The following is a 23,887-nucleotide window of genomic DNA, read 5'->3' on the forward strand; positions in this document are numbered from 1 at the left end:
TGTAGACTTCTTGTAAATTAAGTAGTGCAGATGATTAACAATACTTTAACTCTTGAGAGTATACAATGATGCCAAATAGACATGTAAGGGACGATTTGGTTTTATTTTACACAAGAGTTAAAAGATCCGTTAACGGTCCATTTGGTTACCAACTCTCCATTTAGCTGGGGACCACCTCAACCCCCCTCAAGGTCCAGTGGTGGTCCCTGGACCACTGGTTGTGTGTGTGTGTGGTACTTTACTTGAGTATTTCCTATTTACATTACTTTCTTTTACTTCTACTCCACTACATCTCGGATCCAAATATTGTACTTTTACTCCACTACATTTATTTGAAAACGTTAGCTACTGTGATTTAGGTTGACCATCTGAGTGGTCCCTCCTCTCCATCTAAACCAAAGGGGTGGTGGGTAAGGATCAGCTGAGCCGCGTGCACAGAGAACATATTAACACCCAGGCCGCATTGCACATACATTCTAGTTTTCACACATTCTAGTAGACACAGAAATATATACAGTATATGATTATAGCGGATATATGACGTGCCAATCAGATATGGAAACGAGGATAAGAACAGAATAATCAGGAACATATATTATTGCACACATACAGTCAAGTCAGTCTGATACAGTATTGGATGGTCATCATATCATGGATATCGATATGCTTACGTAGTGTTTCGCCACTGAGTCGAGCATAAATCATAACAGCTACTTTGTAGAATTTGATTATTACAAAACATTCAACCACTTCAGTCCTCAGTACATTTCAGCCATTTGAAAATAGTCAATCTACAGTACTAGCTCACAAAAGATTTGTATTTCTACATTTTGATGCCAATACTTTTGTACTTTTTGAATTCCGAACTTTTACTTGTAACAGAGTATTTCTACATTGCGGTATTGATACTTTTACTTAAGTAAAAAAATTTAAGTAGTACTTTTTTTTCCACCACTGCTCCTACAGTAGTATGGGTAAATATTTCACATATTATGGGCAAATGTACAGTGACCAAAGAGTACCCCAAAGGAATGCATGGGGACCAAATTTTACATTTTAATTAATTGAATCATTGTTATGTCCTAAGTTTTAATCATTTTAATTGAGTCACCTTTTGGATCTTATTTGTCGGGATGGACACGGTGTGTCATGGTTTGTTATTGAGTGGAGAGTTACGGTGCTAATATAGTGGATGCCAACTGCAGAGATCTATATGCCAAGTCCAGGGTTAGAATGAAGTAACTTCACGTGATAGTTATGGCATCTCTAGCACTCATATATGATTTCAATGTTGACAGTCAGAAAGAAACTAGCTGGAACCATGATAGGGGTTAGAGGAGGTCTAGTTTTGACATGGAATAAGCAACATATATAATTATATATCAACAGTGTGTCAATGGTAGACAAACAGAAGCCAATTAGAACAACTATTGGAAAGGGCAATCTTGCTCTATTACACATTTTGTTCAGTTTAAATGTATATATTTGAACTATGCTTTAATCCAGATTGGAACAAACTTTATGTCCTAGTTCACCAATATTTCTGGAACCCTAACCCTAACAGAAAGTAGGAACAACATATCCACAGTGCCTGCCTGGCAGTAGATGTAACATTAGTCTCTTCATGAGACCTAGAGTGATACTTGTGAGCAAAATAGCAAGCTACAGGAGCAAGTGCGTGACATTGTGTTACTTGTTTGGACCACTTGTTTTTGCCCAGTAACTTTCCACAGAGTGTGAAATGCTGTTTGTCTTATCTGCCCCTTATCAGTGGGTGGTCTCCGTTTGTCTGACAGCGCCACAAATCACGTGGACAGTGAGAGTGTTGAGAATCTCGCTCAAAAACCTTTGCACACTTGTATGAAAGTAACTAACAGATATGATATGATGTGTAACAATAAACATTATATTCACAAAGATTTTCAGAGATATTACATTTTTCTATTTTTCAAGTCTTTCTTTTTCTTTTCTTTTTTTTGATGACTGAAATTGAGAAGATTAACTGGAGTATAGGACTTGACTTGTCTCTTAGCTTATCGTCTTAACCTCTCGGGCTTGTAGCTATCAGGTTCCAAACCAAGCTTGACCCCCATATGAGAACTTTGAGACTTGCACTGTCTGTTCTGATGTAACTGATGCACTTGCACATGGACTAATGGGATGTGCACTACAGAACCTTAAGAGGATAACTGAAGAGTTACTTAATATTCATTCATATATTCAATATATAATATCGATGGACTTCGTTCAGATATGCACGGTTGGGAGACTCCTACATACATTAGCTATACTCACCACTGAAGGACTGTATACATTGTTTACAGTTTGTATCCATTCCATGGATATGTATCCATAAAACACATTTTCACCTATCTTTGTTATTATTATTATTATTACTTGACTGAAATGTGTCTTTCTTTTTTTTTTAGGCTGTTAACTATGCCTCTTATCTTTTTGATGCATTCTTCTGTTAGTATGGTAGTCCAGATGATGGCGTTGGTGCATACAATGAGCACAAATGCATCCAGTACAATTTAAATCCCAATTAATATTATTATGGTATTAACAAAATGTAAAGTTTCCCTCTGCTCGACTTCCCCTGTCCATAATAGAGGAGATTGGGTCATTCCTAGTATCCGGTGCTATTTGTGGCCCCATGACATAATATAGCATAGCCTGGTCTTGTGTAAAATAAGCAAAAACACTAATTCCAAAAAGCTTATACTATTAAAGTTTTTCTGTCATAGAATTGTTTTTTATCATGTGTACACCAGAGTGAAAAATGCATGCCATGTCCCCATCATGTTTATTCAGCTTCAGTTACAAATATAACTAATAAAATTCAAACAAAATCAATCAAATTTCAAATTCTTATTATATAGTGCAGTTCTAATGCTTCTCACCAAATGTTATTAATTGTGATAAATGTATTTTTAATGCTTAAAATCTTGAAATAAATTTTGTCCCTGACTGTCCCCATGTTACGCTGATGCAAATCCACCTGTAAATGTTACGCTGATGCAAATCCACCTGTAAATGTTACGCTGATGCAAATTCCTCCAGTCCCATGACTTATATATGACCCTATAGGCCTACCAGAATAAGTATCACTGTTTAATTTGCCTTTTCCTCAATGTTTAGGTTTCGTTAACTTACTAGGTTCCATCCTGGAGGAAAATCTTTCCGGTGATAAAATGGCCAACATAATCAAAAAAGTCAACCAAAGAACAAGATTATTATACAGGATCTCCTCACTGGTCAACAAAAACATCTTGAAGACCCTAACATGAGCCCTCGTACTCGAGTATGCAAGAATGAATGCATGCACCTCTTGGTACCACAGCACCTCAAAGGCCCTTAAGACAAGGCTCCAGACTGGTCAGGCTACTACTTGGCCTCCCCGAACCCACCTCATCCCTGCCCACTTTGACAGGCTGGAATGGCTTAGGGTTGACTACAGAGTACATCATCTTGCAATGCGTCTGGTCCACAAGATTCGATACACCACCAAGATACCCATGTACAGTGGTGTATCTGTCTAAATACTTCTTTAATGTCAACGAAGTCCACACCCACAACACCAGAGGAAGTTCAACAAACCATGTGCAACCCAGATTCGGCACAAACAAGGGACTAAATTAATTTCACTCCTATGCCAACAAAATGTGGAACGCCCTACCAACAGTCATTAAGACATCCAAATCCCTTGACTACTTCAACACCGCTCTTAAAGGGCACCTACGGACGGCTGAAATTCGAAACTGGCCCCTGTAAAATATGAATCCCCCACCCACCCCTTTTCCCCCTCACTGTATGTTTATTTTCCCTTTTTACCTATGATGATTTCCTGTTTTTGGCTATATAGTAGTGTATATTTGTACGTCTTTAAATGTTATGATGAATTGAACATGGTGAACCCTATTGTAAACAAGTGTAATGCTTTTATGCCGGTGATGTCCACAGTTAACAATCTTGTATTGAGTAAAGTTGTGCTTGAAATGTAATGTAATTCTCAAACTGTTTCTTCAATCAATCAATCAATCAATCACGGTAAAGCTGAGCATAACATGTCCTGCACCCCTTATGCTTAACTATAGAGAAAATGCATACATTTTCATAATTCTGAAAATATGGTTGATAAAAATATGAAAATTCTTACTCTGTGTTCAAAATGTGATACCATATTCTTCATTACATGAGAAGTATATGGCCATATTTAGCATAACATGTTCCCCTGTTAATTATGTCCAAAAGGTGTCCCCCCTACTAGCGGTGTAAATAATGGATATGGAAATAATTGGAATGATGCAAAGATCGTGTTGAACATGCACTCTTTAAGGAAAAATAATAAAATAAATCCTGTAAAAAATATTTGGTTTTTGAAAAATGTACTATGCTGAAATGGCACCGAATAGTAGGAATGTCTATGCAAGATCGGATTGTATGATTCGTGTTTGTTTTTATTGAGTAGGACCACTCTCTCTCCTCATGGCTCATTTCAATTGCTTTTTCCATAGGCTGCAGACTATAAATCAACAAACAGAGCAACGTGTTTGGCCCATAGGTTGGGACGAAGGAGTTGCCGCACAGAAACGCACTATTCTGATTGGCTCGTCCCTCTCTGAACGTGATACCTACAGTATAGAGTTTTGTGTGTGAGTTTCACGGGCCCGCCCACACCATTAAAGTTAAACAGTTAAGTTTTCTTTGAACTCAGTGGATTTTTATGAATTACCGATGCGGAGTTGTTGTCAGAAGTGCAGATGCGCGACATTGCAAATCTTCGGTAGACCTCGCAGACGCACAGAAGTTTGAACTAAAATCATGAGCACATCAGCTGCCACATCAACGAAGAATTGTTTACGTTTGGATGATTTCATTGCAGGATGGATCGGTGGTGAGTGTGTACCCCTACAGTAGCCTCTCTGTTTTCCTCCGCTGCTCTGTTCTGGGGAGCTGGCCTAGAACTAATATTGCTGTTGTTATATTCAAAGGGAATTAAGTATTCAGATGCGCATAGCCTGTATTAAATTGACCAACTGTTTGACCACATGGTACACTTATCTAATAGCTATATCAATATAGTATTCTTATGTTTGCTGCTATTTAAGTATGGTCTGCCTCCATTCCCAACAGATTTTGCACACAAAAAATAATAATAAAAAAACCCCGCTATTCAGTTGGAATGCATAATGTCCAATAGGGGCGCAGTTTGACACGGTTAGGCTATTGAATGAAGTAACATGCAGCCACTATTTCTACCTGACATATGGCCTGCCGCCTGCTGCTACATCAGGGGTTATAATACACTTTTCTTTTTAAATCATATTTGAAAATACTTATGGCCGACTGCATCTCCTGTCATGATCTTTGGACCATACAAAGTCGCATTACAACAATTGTATTTATTTACATTGCAATATCAATAGTACCTACGTCACTCCTAGTGCTGTGAACAAAACAAAAACAATAGCTAGCCTTTTTCTCATAATTATGCATGCACAGCATTGCTTCTGCAATCGTGGAGGGTGAGGTTCCAAACGGGGCTATATATGCAGTCCAATAGTATTTTGCTCAAATTGATTGATTTATTTAGGCCTACTTTATTAACAAGAATGTATGCTCAGCTCTGAACTCGGTAGAATCTGCACCTGCAGGCTCTCTGATAACAAACTCTAACAAAATATTTACACCTGGGAAAAACTGAATCCATTCTCTTTGGATCTAATAGTAATCTCAGCAAGGCAAATGGCTTCTTGGTTAGAGTTGGTGACAATGTTATCACACTTAATGGCCAAAAATGGCCACCAACGTAATAAAAAAAGTCAACCAAAGAACAAGATTCCTTTACAGGATCTCCTCACTGGTCAACAAAAACACCTTGAAGACCTTAACAGGAGCCCTCGTACAAGGTTTCTTTGACTATGCATGCACCTCCTGGTACCACAGCACCTCAAAGGCCCTTAAAACTAGGCTCCAGACTTCCCAAAACAAACTGGTCAGGCTCCTACTTGGCCTCACCCCCCGAACCCACCTCACTCCTGCCCACTTTGACAGGCTGGAATGGCTTAGGTCGACGACAGAGTACAGCATCTTGCAATGGGTCTGGTCCACAAGATTCGATACACCACCAAGATACCCATGTACCTCTAAATACTTCCTTAATGTCAACGAAGTCCACACCCACAACACCAGAGGGAGTGCAACGAACCATGTACAACCCAGATTCGGCACAAACAAGGGACTAAATTATTTTCGCTCCTATGCCACCAAAATGTGGAACGCCCTTAAGACATGCAAGACCCTTTACCTCCTTTATGATGAAATCCTGTTCTGTTCTTTGACTATATAGTCTATATTGAAGTGTCTATTTGTACGTCTCTAAATGTTTTGATGAATTGAACATGGACCCTCTTGTAAACAAGTGTAATGCTTAATTGGGTCGTCCACTCACAGTTTAACAGTCTTTGTATTGAGTTTGTGCTTGAAATGTACTGTAATTCTGCAAACTGTTAATAAATATTTCAATCAATCAATCAATCAATCAATGTCCACAAAGTACAGTCAAAAGTTCTGTTAAAAGGATAACACAAAACCCTCCAGGGGTGTTGTTTCCATTGTGGTCCATTTACACTTGATTCATCAGTAAAGACATATATATATACACAGTACAGAACACATATCGGTAAAAGCTGTAGCAGCAAAAGGTATGTTTACAGAAAAAAGAGCGTTGGGGCAGAGATGCTCTACTACAAATAGTTTTAAATGTAACCAGGTGTGGGCGGGAAAGGCCTTCTTTTAACGTTTTGAGAATCAAACAAAACAATTAGGATAAGCAGATAGGAATCGTTAGAATCGTCTGCCCAGGTTAATTTCAAAACACCCTGAAACTTCAATGTATGAAATTCACATGACTATATGCTGACGGGCCATACATAATTCATTCTGGAAGGAAGCCAGGGGCCATATCAAATCTGCCTTGTGCCACAACTGCCCCTTGACCGGACTTTGGTCTGTATGGCTGTAGGGCTATTTCTCAAATCTGCTTCCGCTTTTGCACAGACAGATGTATGCAGTGAAGATAAGAAGAAAAGCTGTCAGTTTTGTTTTTTAATCATAGGCGGGGGTGCATGTGCTTATATTAGATTAGCTTCTTTAGATTTGATTCCAATTAAAGGTATCTTCAGTGTTTTCACTTAATTCAAACATCACTTTTCTTCTTTTGTGATAATCATCCCTACTATAGAGTGTGCTGACCATATAAGGAGTTCCTCCCTGTCCCCAGATAACCCTTGGGGTCAAAAAAGGGGCCTTCCTCCAATCATGATCGAGCGGGGGCGGGACTTGGTGTGCATGCATGCTGTTGGCCTGTTGCACGTCCCCCCACTGTAGAGCGTGTGCAAGTGCACATCTTGTTACAGGGTCGGACCGGGGTTTTTTTTCCAAATCACCCAAATCACTGAATGCTCCTTTAATCATTTCCATTAGAGAGGGTTATAACTTATATGCAAGTATACAGATTGTTTGTTAATATGCATTGTGAATCAATATTGTAATTTTAGGAAGATCAATACATAATGCAAGGCAAAAAAGGCAAATAGATTATAGATATACTAATATTTACTGCCTATGCAAGATGTTCCATATAGGCCTTTATCAAACAATTTTCACAATTTTCATTTTAATCACCAGTAAATTGTGATTACTTATGAGTGGCGCTAGCCCCTCCAATGTCTGGCTTTCAGACATGACGTCATGTGGCAGCAAGTCTATGGACTTCTGTTCTCATTCATGCGCTCCCAACAATCAGCAAGCTCCCAACAATCAGCATGCCCCCTGTGTACAATCAGAAACAAACTCGCCCCTCACTTCACACAAGTGTGATTTATTTTTCTCTCAGCGAGCAAGATTCCAGTCGGGTTGGTCCAGTGTTTACAAAAACACTACCCCTGTTTTATGTCCCAAGCCTGCTTCAACAGAAAACATAATGAAATGTCATTTCCTTCACTAATTCAGACTTCACATCCATATTTAAAAATAAAAAAACGTAAAAAGAAAATGCCAAGTTAGTGCACTTTCCGGAGGAAGAAAATAAATCACTTTCCTGCATGGTCAGGGACCACCTTCACGGACCACCAGTGGTCCACAGACAATATATATTATGAACTGGAGTACAGAACTGGAGTGTATTTGTGCAGCACAGGAAGATTCAGACGAGATTTGCTACATTTTCATATATTGTATGGCATGTGGCAGCCCTTGTGATACAAAATATGAAATCTAATGTGAGCTCAAAAACAGAATGATCGTGACTCTGTCTCTAACTTTGTTTCTTTTTTCTTCCTGCCTCTTCCTTTCTCTCGTTCTGTTCATTCTCTCTCGCTCTGTCTCTGCAGGAGCCGCCAGTGTGGTTGTGGGCCATCCGTTGGACACAGTGAAGGTACCTTCGACCATCATACCCTGATTTTACCAAGCTTTTATAAAACGTTAAGGCTGTCCACCAAGCCTGATTCACTTAACCACTATTGTGTACTTTCTAGATCTGCTTTTTCACTATTCACATTTGAATGCCAGGTGGTTAAACTTGTTTATATGTATTAAGGATTAAGACACAGCTGTTTCTTTCTTAAGGATAAAGAAACCTTTTCAACAACTAGTGTTGTTGAAAATAGTTTTTCGAACACTCTCTTGAATAGCCCTGGTTTCAGTGGTTTGATTATCCTTTGTTCCTTTGTGAATGCATAATATAGTAATCAAAAGTGTATCAAAACAAGGAACAATAAAGTACAGAAAATGAATTAAACATAGAAAATGTAAATCATATTCTGCTGTATTGAGTTACTGAATATCTGGGTTCACTGAATTTCTTTTCTCCTTCTTTTTCCATTTCATTCCCATCAGACACGTCTACAGGCAGGGAAGGGCTACAACAGCATGTTTCACTGTGTTCTTACCATCTATAGAAAAGAGACCGTAAGAAATATCACTTGTTGGGCTCTTTTATTATATGGGTCGTACTACTGTAACTTCTTTCTCTTCTCTCTATTTCTCTCTGCCTTGGTCTGTGTTGTCCTCTCTACATCTCAACTGATCTCTCAATATTTGTGTCCAATCTGGGACTTTTATTTGATTAGGTTTTGAAATTAAGAGATGTACCATTAGAGTTTGTTTCAGTTCTTTTTTTCCACATGGACAGTGATAAGACCCTTATTAGACCTCTTATCTGTAGTATCTTTTTTGGCATTACATACTGGTCATTTACGCTGAAGAGGAGATTAGTTGGCAGTATCAGACATTATGCAAACAGCGAATAAAGCACGCACATCCAAAGTTATAAAGGCAGAGATAAATATCAAAGGGAAACAGAGTCTGAACACTGGATCCAGTTCCAAATGTATTTTCTTATTACCACCAAGGTGACGTTTCAAATCTAGAAAGTTTAGAAACGTAACCTTCGTTGGTGGTAATTAAAAAAGAGAGAGGGGGGGGGGGGGGGGTGTTATCCAAATGTTCCAAAGTCAATTCCATTATAAATGATGTGGCCATGCACCAGTCCGTGTCACATTTGTCAGGGATGAGGGATCAGATTACTTTTTACAGGCTGAGTACAGCTGTGTGTTGTTGTTTTGTCAGGTGTCCTAGAAAGTACAATAATGCTCCCATGCTGATTCTTCATCCATCTTACTGTACAAACACTCCCACAAGAGGGGATTGTCTGTCTGTCTGTCTGTCTGTCTATCTGTCTGTCTGTCTGTCTGTCTGTCTGTCTGTCTGTCTGTCTGTCTGTCTGTCTGTCTGTCTGTCTGTCTGTCTGTCTGTCTGTCTGTCTGTCTGTCTGTCATGCAGACATGCAGACATGCAGACATGCAGACATGCAGACATGATTGCACCCTTTTCGGGATGCATACTTAGTTTAGATTAGTCAATGATTAGACATGGGTTAAGGTTAGGTTTAGGTGTGCTGCCCCGTGGGAGGTTAGGTTTAGGGTGAGGGTTTGAGATAGGTTGTAGATGTAGGACTAATGACTGGTCTAACCAATGACTAGTCTAAACCAAAACCTGTCTAAACTAAGTATTTTCCTCTTGATTCCCTTGCACAGGTTACTGGTTTCTTCAAAGGCATGTCGTTTCCCCTGGCCAGCATCGCCGTCTATAACTCTATGGTGTTTGGCTTCTTTAACAACACCCAGCGGCTCATAAGCAAGTACCGCTATGGCGACGGGAGGCACCCGTGTGGTATGCTGGACCTGACGCTGGCCAGCATGTTAACTGGCCTGGTCTCCGTGGGTCTGGGAGCCCCCGTAGACCTCGTAAAGATCAGACTGCAGATGCAAACACAGACGGTTCTAGCAGGTATGTGAACGGTTTCACGTGATTAAACAAAAATATTTTCTTTTCCCCCAAAGTTGTCAGTTACCTGGGTATTATGTTGGAGGGAATTGCTGCAGTGTGAATATGGACAGTAGTTGTTACTAATTGTTTAGTTAAAAACCTGTGGCCTCATCGAGATCAGACTGCAGTAGCACATTTTAGCTGGTGAATATAGGCAGGCAGGTGAACTAGCATACTGTTGATTGATTACGCTCGCATGGCAGTTTATTTGTTTGAAAATATAGAAACATTCTTAATTTCAAAGTTACATTACAGGACTTTGTTAAAATCTGTTCTGTTCTGAGAGAGGTGAGTTGAGCTTTTGCTTGTGACTGATATGGTTTCCTTGTAATGAGGATCAGTGCCATGTCAACCTATACCGCTGGATGCCCAATATTTATCACACAATAAATTCTATAAACCTTGGTATGTTTTACGGGCCCTGTCAGCTGAAGGCCTTTGGAATGACCCTGATCACTTCCCTTGGGGAGCTGCCTGCGAATACTGACCAAAGTCAAAGATGACTCAAATGGACTGTAGAAGAGATCTTATGTGAATTAAACACTTTAACCCTAATGTCCCTATGGTAATAGCGGAACATTCTGTGAAAATAGCCGATCTATAAACTCACAACGTGTTGCAACACAACGCATTGTGAGCTTGTAGATTGGCTATTTTTGGTGTAATCGGAAAAAGTAGGGGGCCAAGTACAGACCCCGGGTATACAGGTATATAGTATGTAAGGGGTTAATTTAACTTTGAGTTATATCTCATATATGAAATGGGCCATATAGATAAGAGTAGTTTATTGGTAGTATGATAATTAGGAAGATATGTTATAGAAGTTTACAGTGTCACAATAAAGTACCCTTGTGACCATGTTGTGTCTAGGGTGTGTTGTCACTCTGTAAAACAACTGTAAAACTATAAAACCGAGTCATTCAAATCAGGTTAACTGTACTGAAAGTGTTATTGTGTTTCACTTCCTTATTATGACCTCATGCTCATTTAGTCATTTTCTCGTGTGACATTACCCGACAACAGACTACTTGGTTCACGACAGTTTTGGCATTGGCTCAAGAACAAACTGCTTGAGATATCCTATTAAAAACAGACAGAGGAGAAAATATACCTCCTGGATGGAGTAATAACACTAATATTGTGTCACTTTGCTGACTCACTGGAGTAGGTTGGGTGTTGCTCATGGACACGTGGCTACAGGGTGGACTGTACAGTACCTTGGACATTTCCATGGTCAAACCAACTAACTCTGCCTCCTCAACATGCTCTTACCATCCCTCAAAGTTCAATGACTTCTGTCCCAGAGGTCATACAGTACAATTAAAACGATCCCTCAGCTCCTGATGACAGTATTGTACAAGTAAGACGCGCAAACGCGGGAAGCGAACGCAGCTCGTGTGTGTGTGGTTGTGTGTGTGTGTGTGTGTGTGTGTGTGTGTGTGTGCTACAGCTGCGCCCTGTGTGTGTGTGTGTGTGTGTGTGCTACAGCTGCGCCCTCTGGTGGCGGGCGGGTGGTGTAACAGCGGGACACACACACACACACACACACACACACACACACACACAGACATTCAGCCCTTGCTGTCATAGTAAGTGGCTCACTGCGTTCGCAATAAAGTCTAATTTCACTTCCAATGCAGTCATATGACAAAGTATAAACTAGATCAAACCTGCTCATTTAACCACCGTCATTCTATAATGTGTTGTGTTGTGAGCTTGTAGATCGGCTATTTTTTGATGATCTTTGAATAGGGCTTAAGTGGGTAACCAGATAAAAATTATAATAATAATATTTCACAAACACTGACATCCGCTCATGTTTGTGTCGCCGATACCCAGAGAACCTCCACCTCGCCGCCAACACGTCCACCGGTGGCAACATCCCTGCAGGGTGCCACACCCTGCGTTCTGTGGACGTGGCGGGCCAGAGGCTCTACAGGGGCCCCATTCACTGCATCAGCAGCATCCTGCAGACTGAGGGCGTCCCGGGGCTGTACAGAGGAGCCGGGGCCATGCTGCTGAGGGACGTTCCCGGTTACGTGCTCTACTTCATTCCCTACACCATCGCATGTGACTTGTTGAGCCCCGACGGCAAGACCAACCCTCATCCTTTCTCCATCTGGTTGGCTGGAGGACTAGCAGGTAGATTGTGTGCGTGTGCGTGTGTGTGTGTGTGTGGGATAAAAAATATTAAAAGAACACTCACAAGAGCAAAGGGAAACACACTGTACTGTACTGTTGTGCCGTCACCGTCACTCAATGTAGGTGGGGCACTGAAACGGCAGCATTCATAGCAGAAAGGCATTTGCTTCACTTCTCCCTCTCAGTTCTGGGGGCTTGGCCCGAACGGAACAGCTGCTGTGAGTTTAGTCCGCAACGCACAGCTGCCTTTCACAGCCATTCGATGACCCACCTACATTAGTTAACGCTTTGGTTGTTTTCAAGGCTTGCAACACTGGGTTTTAATGATAAATACTTCAAGTATTGGATAAAAAAATACATATTTCACCTGCGAATAATCAAATATTGGACTACTTTGAGGTATTTAAAGACGAATAGTCGAATACCAAAAATCTGTATCAGTACACACACACACACACACACACAGAGCACATGGTCCAAATGTTTGTGCTGCAGCGTAGATTCCAACACGGTTTTATCAACATTATTCAAGTGAGATGCGTTGGTTTTATAGACTATTTAATAGCAATATTAGGCTATAGCAATATGTATGACACCTGGATTTACCCAAGGAATAAAGGTTATTATCATCTATCGATACAGACAGACAGACAGACAGACAGTATGTGAGAACAGCTGTAATAAAGACCTTCTCGGGGTGCCGTCGCAACCCCGCTCATACTGTATGATGTCCAGTTGGCAAATATCAAGGTATTCAGAAACGCTCGGGAAGGCATCGGCGAGCGCTTTTATAGCCGCTGGATCTTCTCGCAGAGCCTTTCTCACACAACGAGCAAAACCTCGCCGATAAAGGCCTGATCTTGCATCCGATTAGGGGTTTTGTCGGCGAGCGGAAAAAAAAGCTCCCCGACAGCATAATCGGAGCAAATATCGTGCAGTGGGTAGGGGGCCTTCGGAATGTGATGAAAACTGAAAATCTCCATGAACTGTGGTGTGTAAAGAAGTATTTTTTGGGGTGAACTAAGTTCTGTCTTTAATGGAACGGGGGGGTTGTGTAACAACTTTCCCTCTATAGTGAGGTAAACCTTTGTAGAGAGTTGTCAACAGACACAGCAATGCTTAAATGTTAATTCCTTCCACTGAAAAGAGCTGGAGGAACCTCGTGGACAGCTTCCAGCTTTGAGAGAATGGTTGTAATTAGGTGTACTTTTTTGTTTATACGTGGGTGGGATGAAAATTGTTCTGCATAGTCTGCATAATTAAAGAAGTACCAGAAAAATATCTCTTCTGGTATGTTTTCCTCGTGATTACTGTCATCCTGGTTGCTCTCATTTTTGTGTGAATTAAATTAAAGTTTTCAACATTTAGCGGACGGCCTTTGTTACGGTGATTACAGATTGCAGACTGCACAGTTTTGGCCGGCTTACGTTGGTTATACCCGGTATGATGGATAAGGTCTTAACCGCTGGCCAGTCTGTATGAGTTGCAAGCGGCATGCATGCTACATTACAGATCAAAACAGCTTTTTTCTTTAGAAAGTCTTGGCCGTGTGCGTCGTGGGGAAGCGCTTGAAAGCCCAAATTGTTTTGTTTTGTTTTGTTTGGAGGGAAAATGCCTTCCAGATGCTGCAGACGCCATACTTGTGGAAGACAGTGAAGGTTGGAAGCAGCTGCAGTGCATGCAGGAGATGCGCAATCCAGATGCAAACTTTATGATGGGAACCCATTAGAAAAAGCAAACGAGGTCAGCGGTCTAGGGCTCCAGGCACCTTGGCTGGTACTCCAGTCTGGCAGTGTGCCGCGGGTTCGACTCTACGGCCTTCACTGCATGTCACGCCCCATCTCTCTCCCCATTTCCTGTCAGCCTACTGTCTGTCCTTCATAAAAAATATATAAAATAAAGGCGAAAGCCACAAAAAAAAACATTTAAAAAAATAAAAAGCAAACAGTGCCATATTTTCCTGTGAATTTGCGTGAGTCAACAGTCTGTCTCGAGAGACTAGTTTGAAAGTGACAAATGTTTTTAATTTGTTTATAATATATATTATAATATATATTATTTGAATGATGGGATTCTGGAAAGCACCAGAAGACATAGCATTGAGTTCTAAACTTTAGCAGCAAATTATGATGACAATTACAATGGTCAATATTTGCAATTTAGTATTGATACCATGAATAACTTAACTAATTGTATTGGTTTTATTGCTTACTTTTTGCTGCTGCAACAGGCCAGTATTCCCCATCGATCTGAAATAATATATGTTAGATTTAGTTCAGAAATCTATAATTTATCTATTTATTTTAAATATTGTTTAAAATAAATACTAGTCCTTACCCGTTCTGAAAATATGAACATCAAATGCTGTTCAGTGTGGGTAATGCGATGTAATAGATGACATTAGGCTACTGATAGGGGGGAATAATTCTGATTCTAAATGAAGTTATTGAATATTTTCACTTTCGGTGTTGCACTTTGTAGACGGTCCCTAACCGCCGTATGCTGCCCATAGAGATGCATATAATCTATTAAACTTGGAGGTTGGCTTTGGTGTTTGTAATTAAAGCAGGGCACATTGAGGCTGGAGGACAGAGCTGTGCGGCGCTATAGGTTCCGTGAGGCTGTCCGTGCTTCCGTGGCATTTTGAGAAGGCGTCCTAAGCAGGCAGCAGTCTTGCTCTGTGCAAAGGAAGCGTACAGACAGAATGACAGACAGTCAGCGTTCGGTCAATTTAGTGTAGATTTAGTGTAGATATTTAGTTGGCTTTCAAGCTTCCGCTTCCACAACAACTAAACAGAGGCAGAACGTGCATCCGATTAGTGACCTGTTATTCAGAATAGACTAAATGCCTTTTAAATCAGCATGAATTAAAAATTAAAGTCACGTTTTCACCTACTTCAACCATGTGGTTAACTTAATGTTTCAGGATCCATCTCCTGGGTGACTGCAACACCAGCGGATGTGGTGAAGAGCAGAATGCAGGCTGATGGTCAGCTCCACAGGAAATACAAGGGTGTCCTCCACTGTATTATACACAGCTACAGGACTGAGGGCCTACAGGTGAGCTAGCGACTCCTCTTTCATTATACACAGTACAATATGTCTTCATTTAACAGTGTACATATGAAACCAAATGGACCTGTAAAGTTACAAATTAACACTGAAGATTCTCAACAGGATTTCTCCCCCCTTCTTAATAATAATAATAATAATAATAATAATAATAATAATAAGGGTAATAATAATAATAATATCAATAGTAAGATCATAATTTGTTTATTGGAGCAAACATTTCCAAGAGACACCGTACATATAAGTAATATCACCTACTACACCTACAGTATGTCCAAAACAACAAACTGTTTCCAAAGCCGATGTACCAGTCATGTTTACATGAAAAGGAACACATTCTATGGTCGTTGAGGACTTGGACCTGATCTTAAAAACACTGCATGCCAGAGGAAAGTTCAGCACCCTTACTCTGTATCTTCTTGGAATTCTAATTCTGTGCCAGTAGCCTTCATTCTATGCATGCGCGCTTGCGTGTGTGTGTGTGTGTGTGTGTGTGTGTGCGTGCCTGCGTGCGTGCGTGTGTGCGTGTGTGTGTGTGTGTGCTTGCATGCGTGCGTGCGTGCGTGCGTGCGTGCGTGCATGCATGTTTCCCTTTGCTCTCTGTGAATGTGTGTCAATGTTCTTTCAGTTACATCAGGACACAAACAAACAAACCCCCCAAAAACATTGGTACAGTTCTGCAAAACGGCCACCTGCGCAATGCAGTACTGTTGCTCAACTTAAATTTTACTGAAGGATAAGATTATATCCTTGTATTAAACTACTCAAATAAAAGTACAGAATTGAATACAACTCTGAGTGTTGACCTGAACCAATTTCAGACCATTTAACCAACAAAATGTGTAGTGTAGTAGTAAAGACTTATGATGGAAAAGAGGTTGAAAGAAACTTAAATGGATCATCAGATTGTGACATAACAGCAGAGGCCGTCCACACAAAACACTATAATACCATTTAAATATAACGTTCAGCCCCGGTCAGCATTATAGTCGTGGTGTGGACTCTGCCATGTACTTGAACCTTTTTTTAACTGTTATTTCAAACAATATATTTACAAAATATTATAGTTATAGTGCTTGGTTCTTGGTGCTTGATTTCATTGCGCGCCGGTGTCACACCCCGAAATACAGTAAATGGCAGATCTACAAGCTCACTGTAGGCTACTCTGTAATTCTTTACCTTTCACAAAGGTAGTTTAATCCAGAAATGTACATGAAAGTAGAATTACCCTAGAACAGTGGTTTTCAACCAGTGGTCCTTGAGGGGGTTCCAGGTGGTCCCCAGCTAAATGATGGAGAGTTGGTAACCAAATGGTCCTTTATTGGATCTTTAACTCATGCGAGAGTTGAAACCCAAGAGTTCAAATATTGTTAAACATCTGCATTACTTAATTTACAAGACGTCTACACAATTAGAGAATGTAGAATTATTGTTATTTTGATCAACGTTTTCCTGTTCTTATATCTTATCTTATCCAACGACAACAAAATATTCTGAGAGGACTGAGAGGCTAAATCTCATCTAATGGTGGCCCGTGGCTAAAATGCATATAAATAATGGGCCTTGATATGAAAAGGGTTGAAAACCACTGCTCTAGAATGAACTCAGAAAGTACAGTACATGAAAAAGTTATATTCACCCTCACATAGATGGTGAAAATGAGTGTTTACATACAGTATAAAGGTAGTGTATTATTACCCAGCCCAGGTCATGCCAGGTGGGCCGGTGGCTCAAAGAGACTTGTGCCCACCGCAGTCACAAGATCAGAACACACATGGGCTGTATTTTGCGTGTCTTAAGTACCAGGTCTTATTCCCTAACTTGAGTAAACTAAAGACCTGGAGGTGTGATCAATGCTCTTTGGCCACTCAGAATAGCCAAATGGCATTGATCACACCTCCAGGTCTTTAGTTTACTCAAGTTAGGGAATAAGACCTGGTACTTAAGACACGCAAAATACAGCCCATAGTGACAAGAGCAGCATCCGATGTCACTTTGTCCACGATTTGTCACAATTTGTCTGTTTTCAGTTTAGTGCAACACGACACCTGAACCAACCTAAAAGGTCTACACTACAGTATTTCTGCTTTATATTTATACCTGTCCGACTGCTGTGCTGTGCTATACAGTTATTATTATTAGTGTTGGTCAAGTTAGGGCAGGGTTGCAAACTGTGTCAGGAACAGTAGAACATTCAGATTTTGTGTTTCACATTTATTTAATTGTGAAATCATGCAATGAATTCAAACTTAACCTTGCCCTCGCCTCGCACACAATGTGGTTAGCAAACATAAATTAATTGTAGCAGCCATCTCCACATCCACTCAGATGCAGAACAAAACAGAGGCCATTACAGACCATTTTAGCAAAAACATGACAGACAACAATAATCACAAAAATCCTGATGGCCAATTATTATGTCAAAGAAATTGCAATGTTAAGCAAAGTAATCATGATTTTAATTGTAGCCATAACCGTGCAGCCCAAAGTCAAGTACACAAACTATCTGACATAATCTAAGCTTTCCCCTGATAGATATAACTTGAGTAACTATTGGTTAATTGTAGAAAACAGCTGATGATCAGTGTTGGAACACCAGATCAATAGGCATCACGATCATTGCGCTTTTTCTTTTACAAAACAAACTCAGCAAACTCAAACCATGGTTGGATCAATATACTAGGGTTATACCAGGACAACTTCTCTGAGTTAAAGCCAAGCCTACTGTAGAATCATTGCTATCCAGGTCATATAATTTCTCACAAATGGATGATTTTAGACCCGTAACCTTTCATTATACATTTTATCTTGATGGAATGGTAAACTTGAACCTCAATGCTTGAAATGGTCATGGGTGTCCTGGCGACTCAGCCCCAAAGTGCACTTACCACACTACTGCACAAGTGCATTGCATGATTTGCATTAGGTCTCTTTTAGGTGGTCTTTACACGAGAACGGTGTTCATATGAAACGGCAATCGTTTGCTGGTGTCCCTTTAGACGAGAACAGGAGGTGTTCAGGTGTTTCAGGAGGTGAAAATGCAACAAAGTGAAACCACCTCCCAGAGTGTAAATCATGGCTCACGTTGGCTCACAGCACATATGTTTATTAGTTCCTACAATGAACAAGCCTCCCTCCTAACAAGCACCACTCATCAGCGATGGTGAATGTAAAACCATGATGTAAATGAAATGCCTTGTGATAGGTGGCAGGCAGCAGCGTTTATGTAGCCTAATGTATAATAAAATATATAACCATCCCGTGGCGTGCTCTGCCTGCATGCTCTGGGCTGCCTGTCAGCCTGTCTGTCACTTTGATGTGTTATTATAAAGCAGGCAGCGAGCGACGGCCACAACCCCGTTGTGGTCTGGAAGCATCATTCAAAACCCCAAGAGACGGCGACCATCTCCAGATAAAACGGCGAAGTCCCGTTGCGTTCTCATTTTTATTGACCCTTTACACGAGAACGCACACTTTATGAAAACGCTATAATGTCCAGGTCACCCACGTACAAGTAGTCCCCTCTTTTGAATGATGCTTCCAGACCACGACGGGGTTGTGGCCATCGCTCGCTGCCTGTTTTCTACTAACGCATCGAGGTGACAGACAGGCTGACAGGCAGCCCAGAGCATGCAAGCAGAGCGCGCCACGGGATGGTTATATAATTTATAATACATTAGGCTACATAAACGCTGCTGCCTGCCACCTATCACAAGGCATTTCATTTACATCATGGTTTTACATTCACCTTGATGTGGCGCTTGTTAGGAGGGAGGCTTGTTCATTGTAGGAACTAATAAACATTTGCGTTGTGAGCCAACGTGAGCCATGATGTCATAAGTTTTGCGGATTCGCCATTTTGCCTGTTTATATGGAAACCATAGGAAACGGCGTTCTCAAAGATTTCCACTCTGGGAGGTGGTTTCACTTTGTTGCGTTTTCACCTCCTGAAAACGCCGTCATCGTCTAAAGGGACACCAGCAAACGATACTTTATTTTTCCGTTTCCTATGAACACCGTTCTCGTGTAAAGACAACCATAGTGTCTCTCTATGTTGTCCATTACCGTGTTCTGCCCGCGTTTTTCCTTTCATCTTAAAATTATGTTGTGATCTTTCCTGCAGGTGTTCTTCCGGGGTGCATCAGTTAACGCCATCCGAGGGTTCCCGATGAGTGCGACCATGTTTCTGACCTATGAACTCTCCCTCAAGTTCTTCAGAAGCTTGTAATGGCTGTCGAAGTAAAAGAAACTCCATGGAACACATAATTATTGGGAATTGAGCTGAGCTTAGTACATTTTGAGAAGTGTGGTTGCAGTTTTACTCCCATGAATCCAGAATTCTTGGTAGCACTTAAGAATTAAGAATGAATTCCAATGCATTAACCTATGGTTTGAAATGTAGAAAGGTACAGAGATTACATAGTTTCACTGTCAGTAGGCCTATTTGTGAAAATCTCAGACATGATAACTGTATACAGTATATCATCAAAGAAAGTCTGTTCTTTAATTGTGTATTTTCAATAATTCACAATGGAAATCTACTAAACACCTTTGGATGTTAAATAAGCCCATTTATACTTAAGTACAAGTACTGACCCAGAGCCTTCTGTCCATGTTCTGGGTTTGTCCAACATTTTATGTAAGCTTACAGATTCGGACAAAATGGAGCAGTAGGCTACCAAAATAAATTCTTCAACTAAATTTAGTTAAAACGATTAACACTTTTTTTTCTTTCATAATGGCAGAACAGTTTTGGGAGAAGTTGTGCAAATTGAAGAGAACTTTTAAACATTATAATGACCTGATTGATCGTTGTTGTTTGTAAAAAAGACTGCCCTCTAGTTGATGTATTGCTCAACATCCATGCCGATGTAGAACACATGAATCTACAGCGACGGTTTGAAATGGACATTTATTTTCATACATAAAGGGAGTATTACTATGAATGGGTCAAGTTCAACACCGTATTGCTGTGTATACTACTGTTGTAAGATAAAGTGCTCTATGAAGGTCATGTCTCCTACTGGGCCAAGAACTACTGTAGGCTATAGTACGATGCTGTGTTTCTGCTTGCCTATCAAGCCTGGCTCTTTAGCCGACTGGTAACGTACCGGGTTCGCCTTCCGGCCGAGGCTACATTGATGGGATAAGTTTCTCTGTTCGTTCCTCTGCGTTCTTCTGCGTAGTCGACAGCATGTTACTTGCCTGATTGTGGAGGTCCCTACAGTCATTCATTCGTGGACGTGCTTCCAGGTAGGGGGACGTCTATGGCGGGTCGAGCGTCTGTGACGCAGTGCGATCCGAGTGAGAGAGTACGCAGAGGTAAAGTCAGTGACGTATCACGGCCAGAAAGCACAGGTGTGAATGGCACTTATACGTCACAGTCTTATGACTTGACCACCAGAACGACACACAAAGCTATTTGCATCGTGGCCGTGGAATTCTCTCAAATGTAATAATAGATACGGTGCTCCATTGATGCTTGACTATCAAGCCTGGCTCTTTAGCTGACTGGTAACGTATACCCACCAATCGGATCCATAGGTCCCGGGTTCGCCCCCCTGCCGAGGCTACACTACTAACAGCTAACAGGGGATCACAGATCGCTCATGAATTGTATGGTAATATTTGCATTATAAACCCTGTTAAATATAAATTTGTTTTATTACATTATCTTCTTTGCAGCATTCTGCATTGTTGACACTGATTGTCTATTTCTGTGTATCCCATGTTACTGAATGTACTTACAGTATGAATGTTTCTTATATTAAGAAAAGCAAGTTTTTTTTCTTCTTTTTTTTTACTAATGGATGGATTCAGGTACACATTATTCACAGTATTATTGCTTTTCAGATTCATTAGCCTCTCAGCAGCTAATCAGTATTTACAAGGACTGCATGTAATTGCACACAAATAAAGCCTTTGTCTACTGTTATATTTCTAATAGTTGTCTTAAAACGTTGTTTCTATCTCATGAAAATATACATATGTAAATAATATAAAATGGCATTCCAGATGCTGGTGAGACAGATGTTTTATTGTAAATAAAGATTTTAATTAAAATGTAAAGAGCCTTCTTGATCCTTTCAACTACTAGTACTTCCATGAGTAACAGTCATAATGCATTTCTAATACGAGTAGAGTACAGTTACTATGTCAAGTAACATTACGTTGAGACACAGATTTTGTATTTGTATTTGTATTGTATTTTTTTACCCAGTATTTGCGATTCAAATTACTTTATGATGTATTTGCGGATCTATGATTACAATTATGAGTGTTCTTAACCATATCTATTTGAAAGTACTGCTGGTGCATTTTTGTGGATAACGTCATACAACTTTCCGGTCTCCACTGGCAATAGACCAACAGTACATGTTTAACTTTGTGTATCCAATGATACTGAGGCTCTGAGGGTGGCTAAGTCCAAGCATCATCCCAGGCATCTAAGGTGAGTGAGGAGGTGACAGATCTTGTGTCTGGACTCCTCCAGGCCAGAGGAGATCTCTGGTGTATAGCCAGCTGGTCCTCAGAGAATGAGATCCAGTACCAGGGTCAAACATTTAGGCCAGGGGTTTTCAACAGGTGGTCCGTGGACGTATTTAATTTAGTAGCCTAAAAAAATGCTTTCCACTAGTTGGGGAAACAGTGAACTGAATGACCTGGGGATCCTATGATGACCGTCCATGTAGTCATTTACTGACAAGTTGGAGGTCAAGAAATTCAAAAGAAAAAGGGAGTTGGAATCTCGAGAGGGGGAAGTGCATCTGATTGTCTGGTTGAGTCATTATTATGAGGAAATTATTTGTAGTCAATGGACCATTGGTTGAGAAACAGTTGGATGCATACACATGGGATGCATAGCAAGTGTTACAAAATCACTAATCTTAGCCCATATACCCCAGGTTGATTCTAAGTCAGGCTGGTGGTCCCTCGTTCACAATCAGTTGAAAACCCCTGATTTAGGTGTTCCAAGGCTTTCAGCCTGGAACCTTTTACATTGAAATGTTTTGTAGTTTCTGAGTTATTTAACTTAAACGCCCAATGCATTTACTTTCCACACTGACATCAAGTAGCACAGATTTGTCAGTTAGATCTATGGTTAGAACATTGGCCACATGATCGGGAGATGGTGAGTTCAAGCCACACTCAAGTCTTTACTTTCAAGACCGATTTACAGAAGAACAAAACAAACAAAAAAGCAGTGTCAAATGTCTGGAACCAGTGGCTCAGTGTGTTAGAATACTGCCACATGATCGGGAGATGGTGAGTTCAATCCCCACTCAAGTCTTTACTTTCAAGACCAATTTCACAAGAAGAAAACTAACAAAAAAGCATTGTGAATTGTCTTTGACCAGTGGCTCAGTGTGTTAGAACGCTGCCACACACACAAAAAAAGGGTGCCAATCCCACCCAGTCTTTACTGTGACACTTTGCAATCCACACTGACATGGAGCACAGAAAAGCTGTGTTGTAGTAACCAGCAGTTAGCTCAGTTTGATGAGTGGCTGTGCTTGTGATCCACAGGTCCAGGGTTCAAATCCCACATTTGTCATGTGGCACTGTGACACTTTGCTTTGCACACTGACTTTCAGAAGGACAACTTTAAAGCAGCACAGAAATTCCCAATGATTGTGTGCTTGTAAGTGGCCCAGCGGATAAGTCAGATGATATCCGTAGTATACCTGGTAGAAGTGTGCCGGTTCAAACCGGACATACTCCTAGTAGGGTGGTGATGGTTCAAATCACCGAGACCTAGAGTAGGAGTGGCCCACAGGGAATACCTAGTAGAAGTATGCCGGCAGGAGTGTGTGCAGTTAAGATCCCTGGTGGAAAAATCAGATAATATCCATAGAATACCTGTAGTGAGTAGGGAGAGAGAGAGAATCAGTTGATCAACAGTTTGGATTTAGGATAGACAATTGATATTTGTCTTTTATAATTGAGAGAACATTGAACGATGACTCCATTCACACTTTTTATTATTCAGCTTACTGTGGAGACGCATGCTGGAACTTTTTACTGAAATGTTTTGTAGTTTCTGAGTTATTTACTTAAACGCCCAATGCATTCTCAATGGCAATAGCACAAATTTTGGCATGCTACGATAGTCCTACATACTTAGACCTAGAAAACCCATTCTAGCCTACTTAGTTTCATCTTACGGTGGACATGTTTGCCTTAAAAGGAATCTTTGAAATGTTTCATAGTTTTAGAAATATAGTGCTTTCAAATTTGAGACATTTATAATGGGGCTCAATGGCAGCTCTATAGGCACGTC

The 23,887-nt window shown here is 40.6% G+C and overlaps 1 protein-coding gene across 1 annotated transcript; it reads left to right on the top strand.

Moving 5' to 3' along the window:
* The first annotated feature begins 4,708 nt into the window (after window positions 1-4,708).
* On the top strand, window positions 4,709-21,656 carry slc25a48 (solute carrier family 25 member 48). Its single transcript, XM_083786567.1, has 7 exons — window positions 4,709-4,897; window positions 8,397-8,440; window positions 8,902-8,973; window positions 10,101-10,353; window positions 12,232-12,534; window positions 15,461-15,594; window positions 19,730-21,656. Exons 1-7 carry the CDS (start codon window positions 4,825-4,827, stop codon window positions 19,832-19,834), a joined length of 984 nt encoding a protein of 327 aa, XP_083642693.1. The 5' UTR covers window positions 4,709-4,824; the 3' UTR covers window positions 19,835-21,656.
* Window positions 21,657-23,887: the final 2,231 nt, after the last annotated feature.

The sequence above is a fragment of the Protomyctophum parallelum genome (genome assembly GCF_964188405.1).
Source record: "Protomyctophum parallelum genome assembly, chromosome: 16".
Taxonomy (NCBI): domain Eukaryota; kingdom Metazoa; phylum Chordata; class Actinopteri; order Myctophiformes; family Myctophidae; genus Protomyctophum; species Protomyctophum parallelum.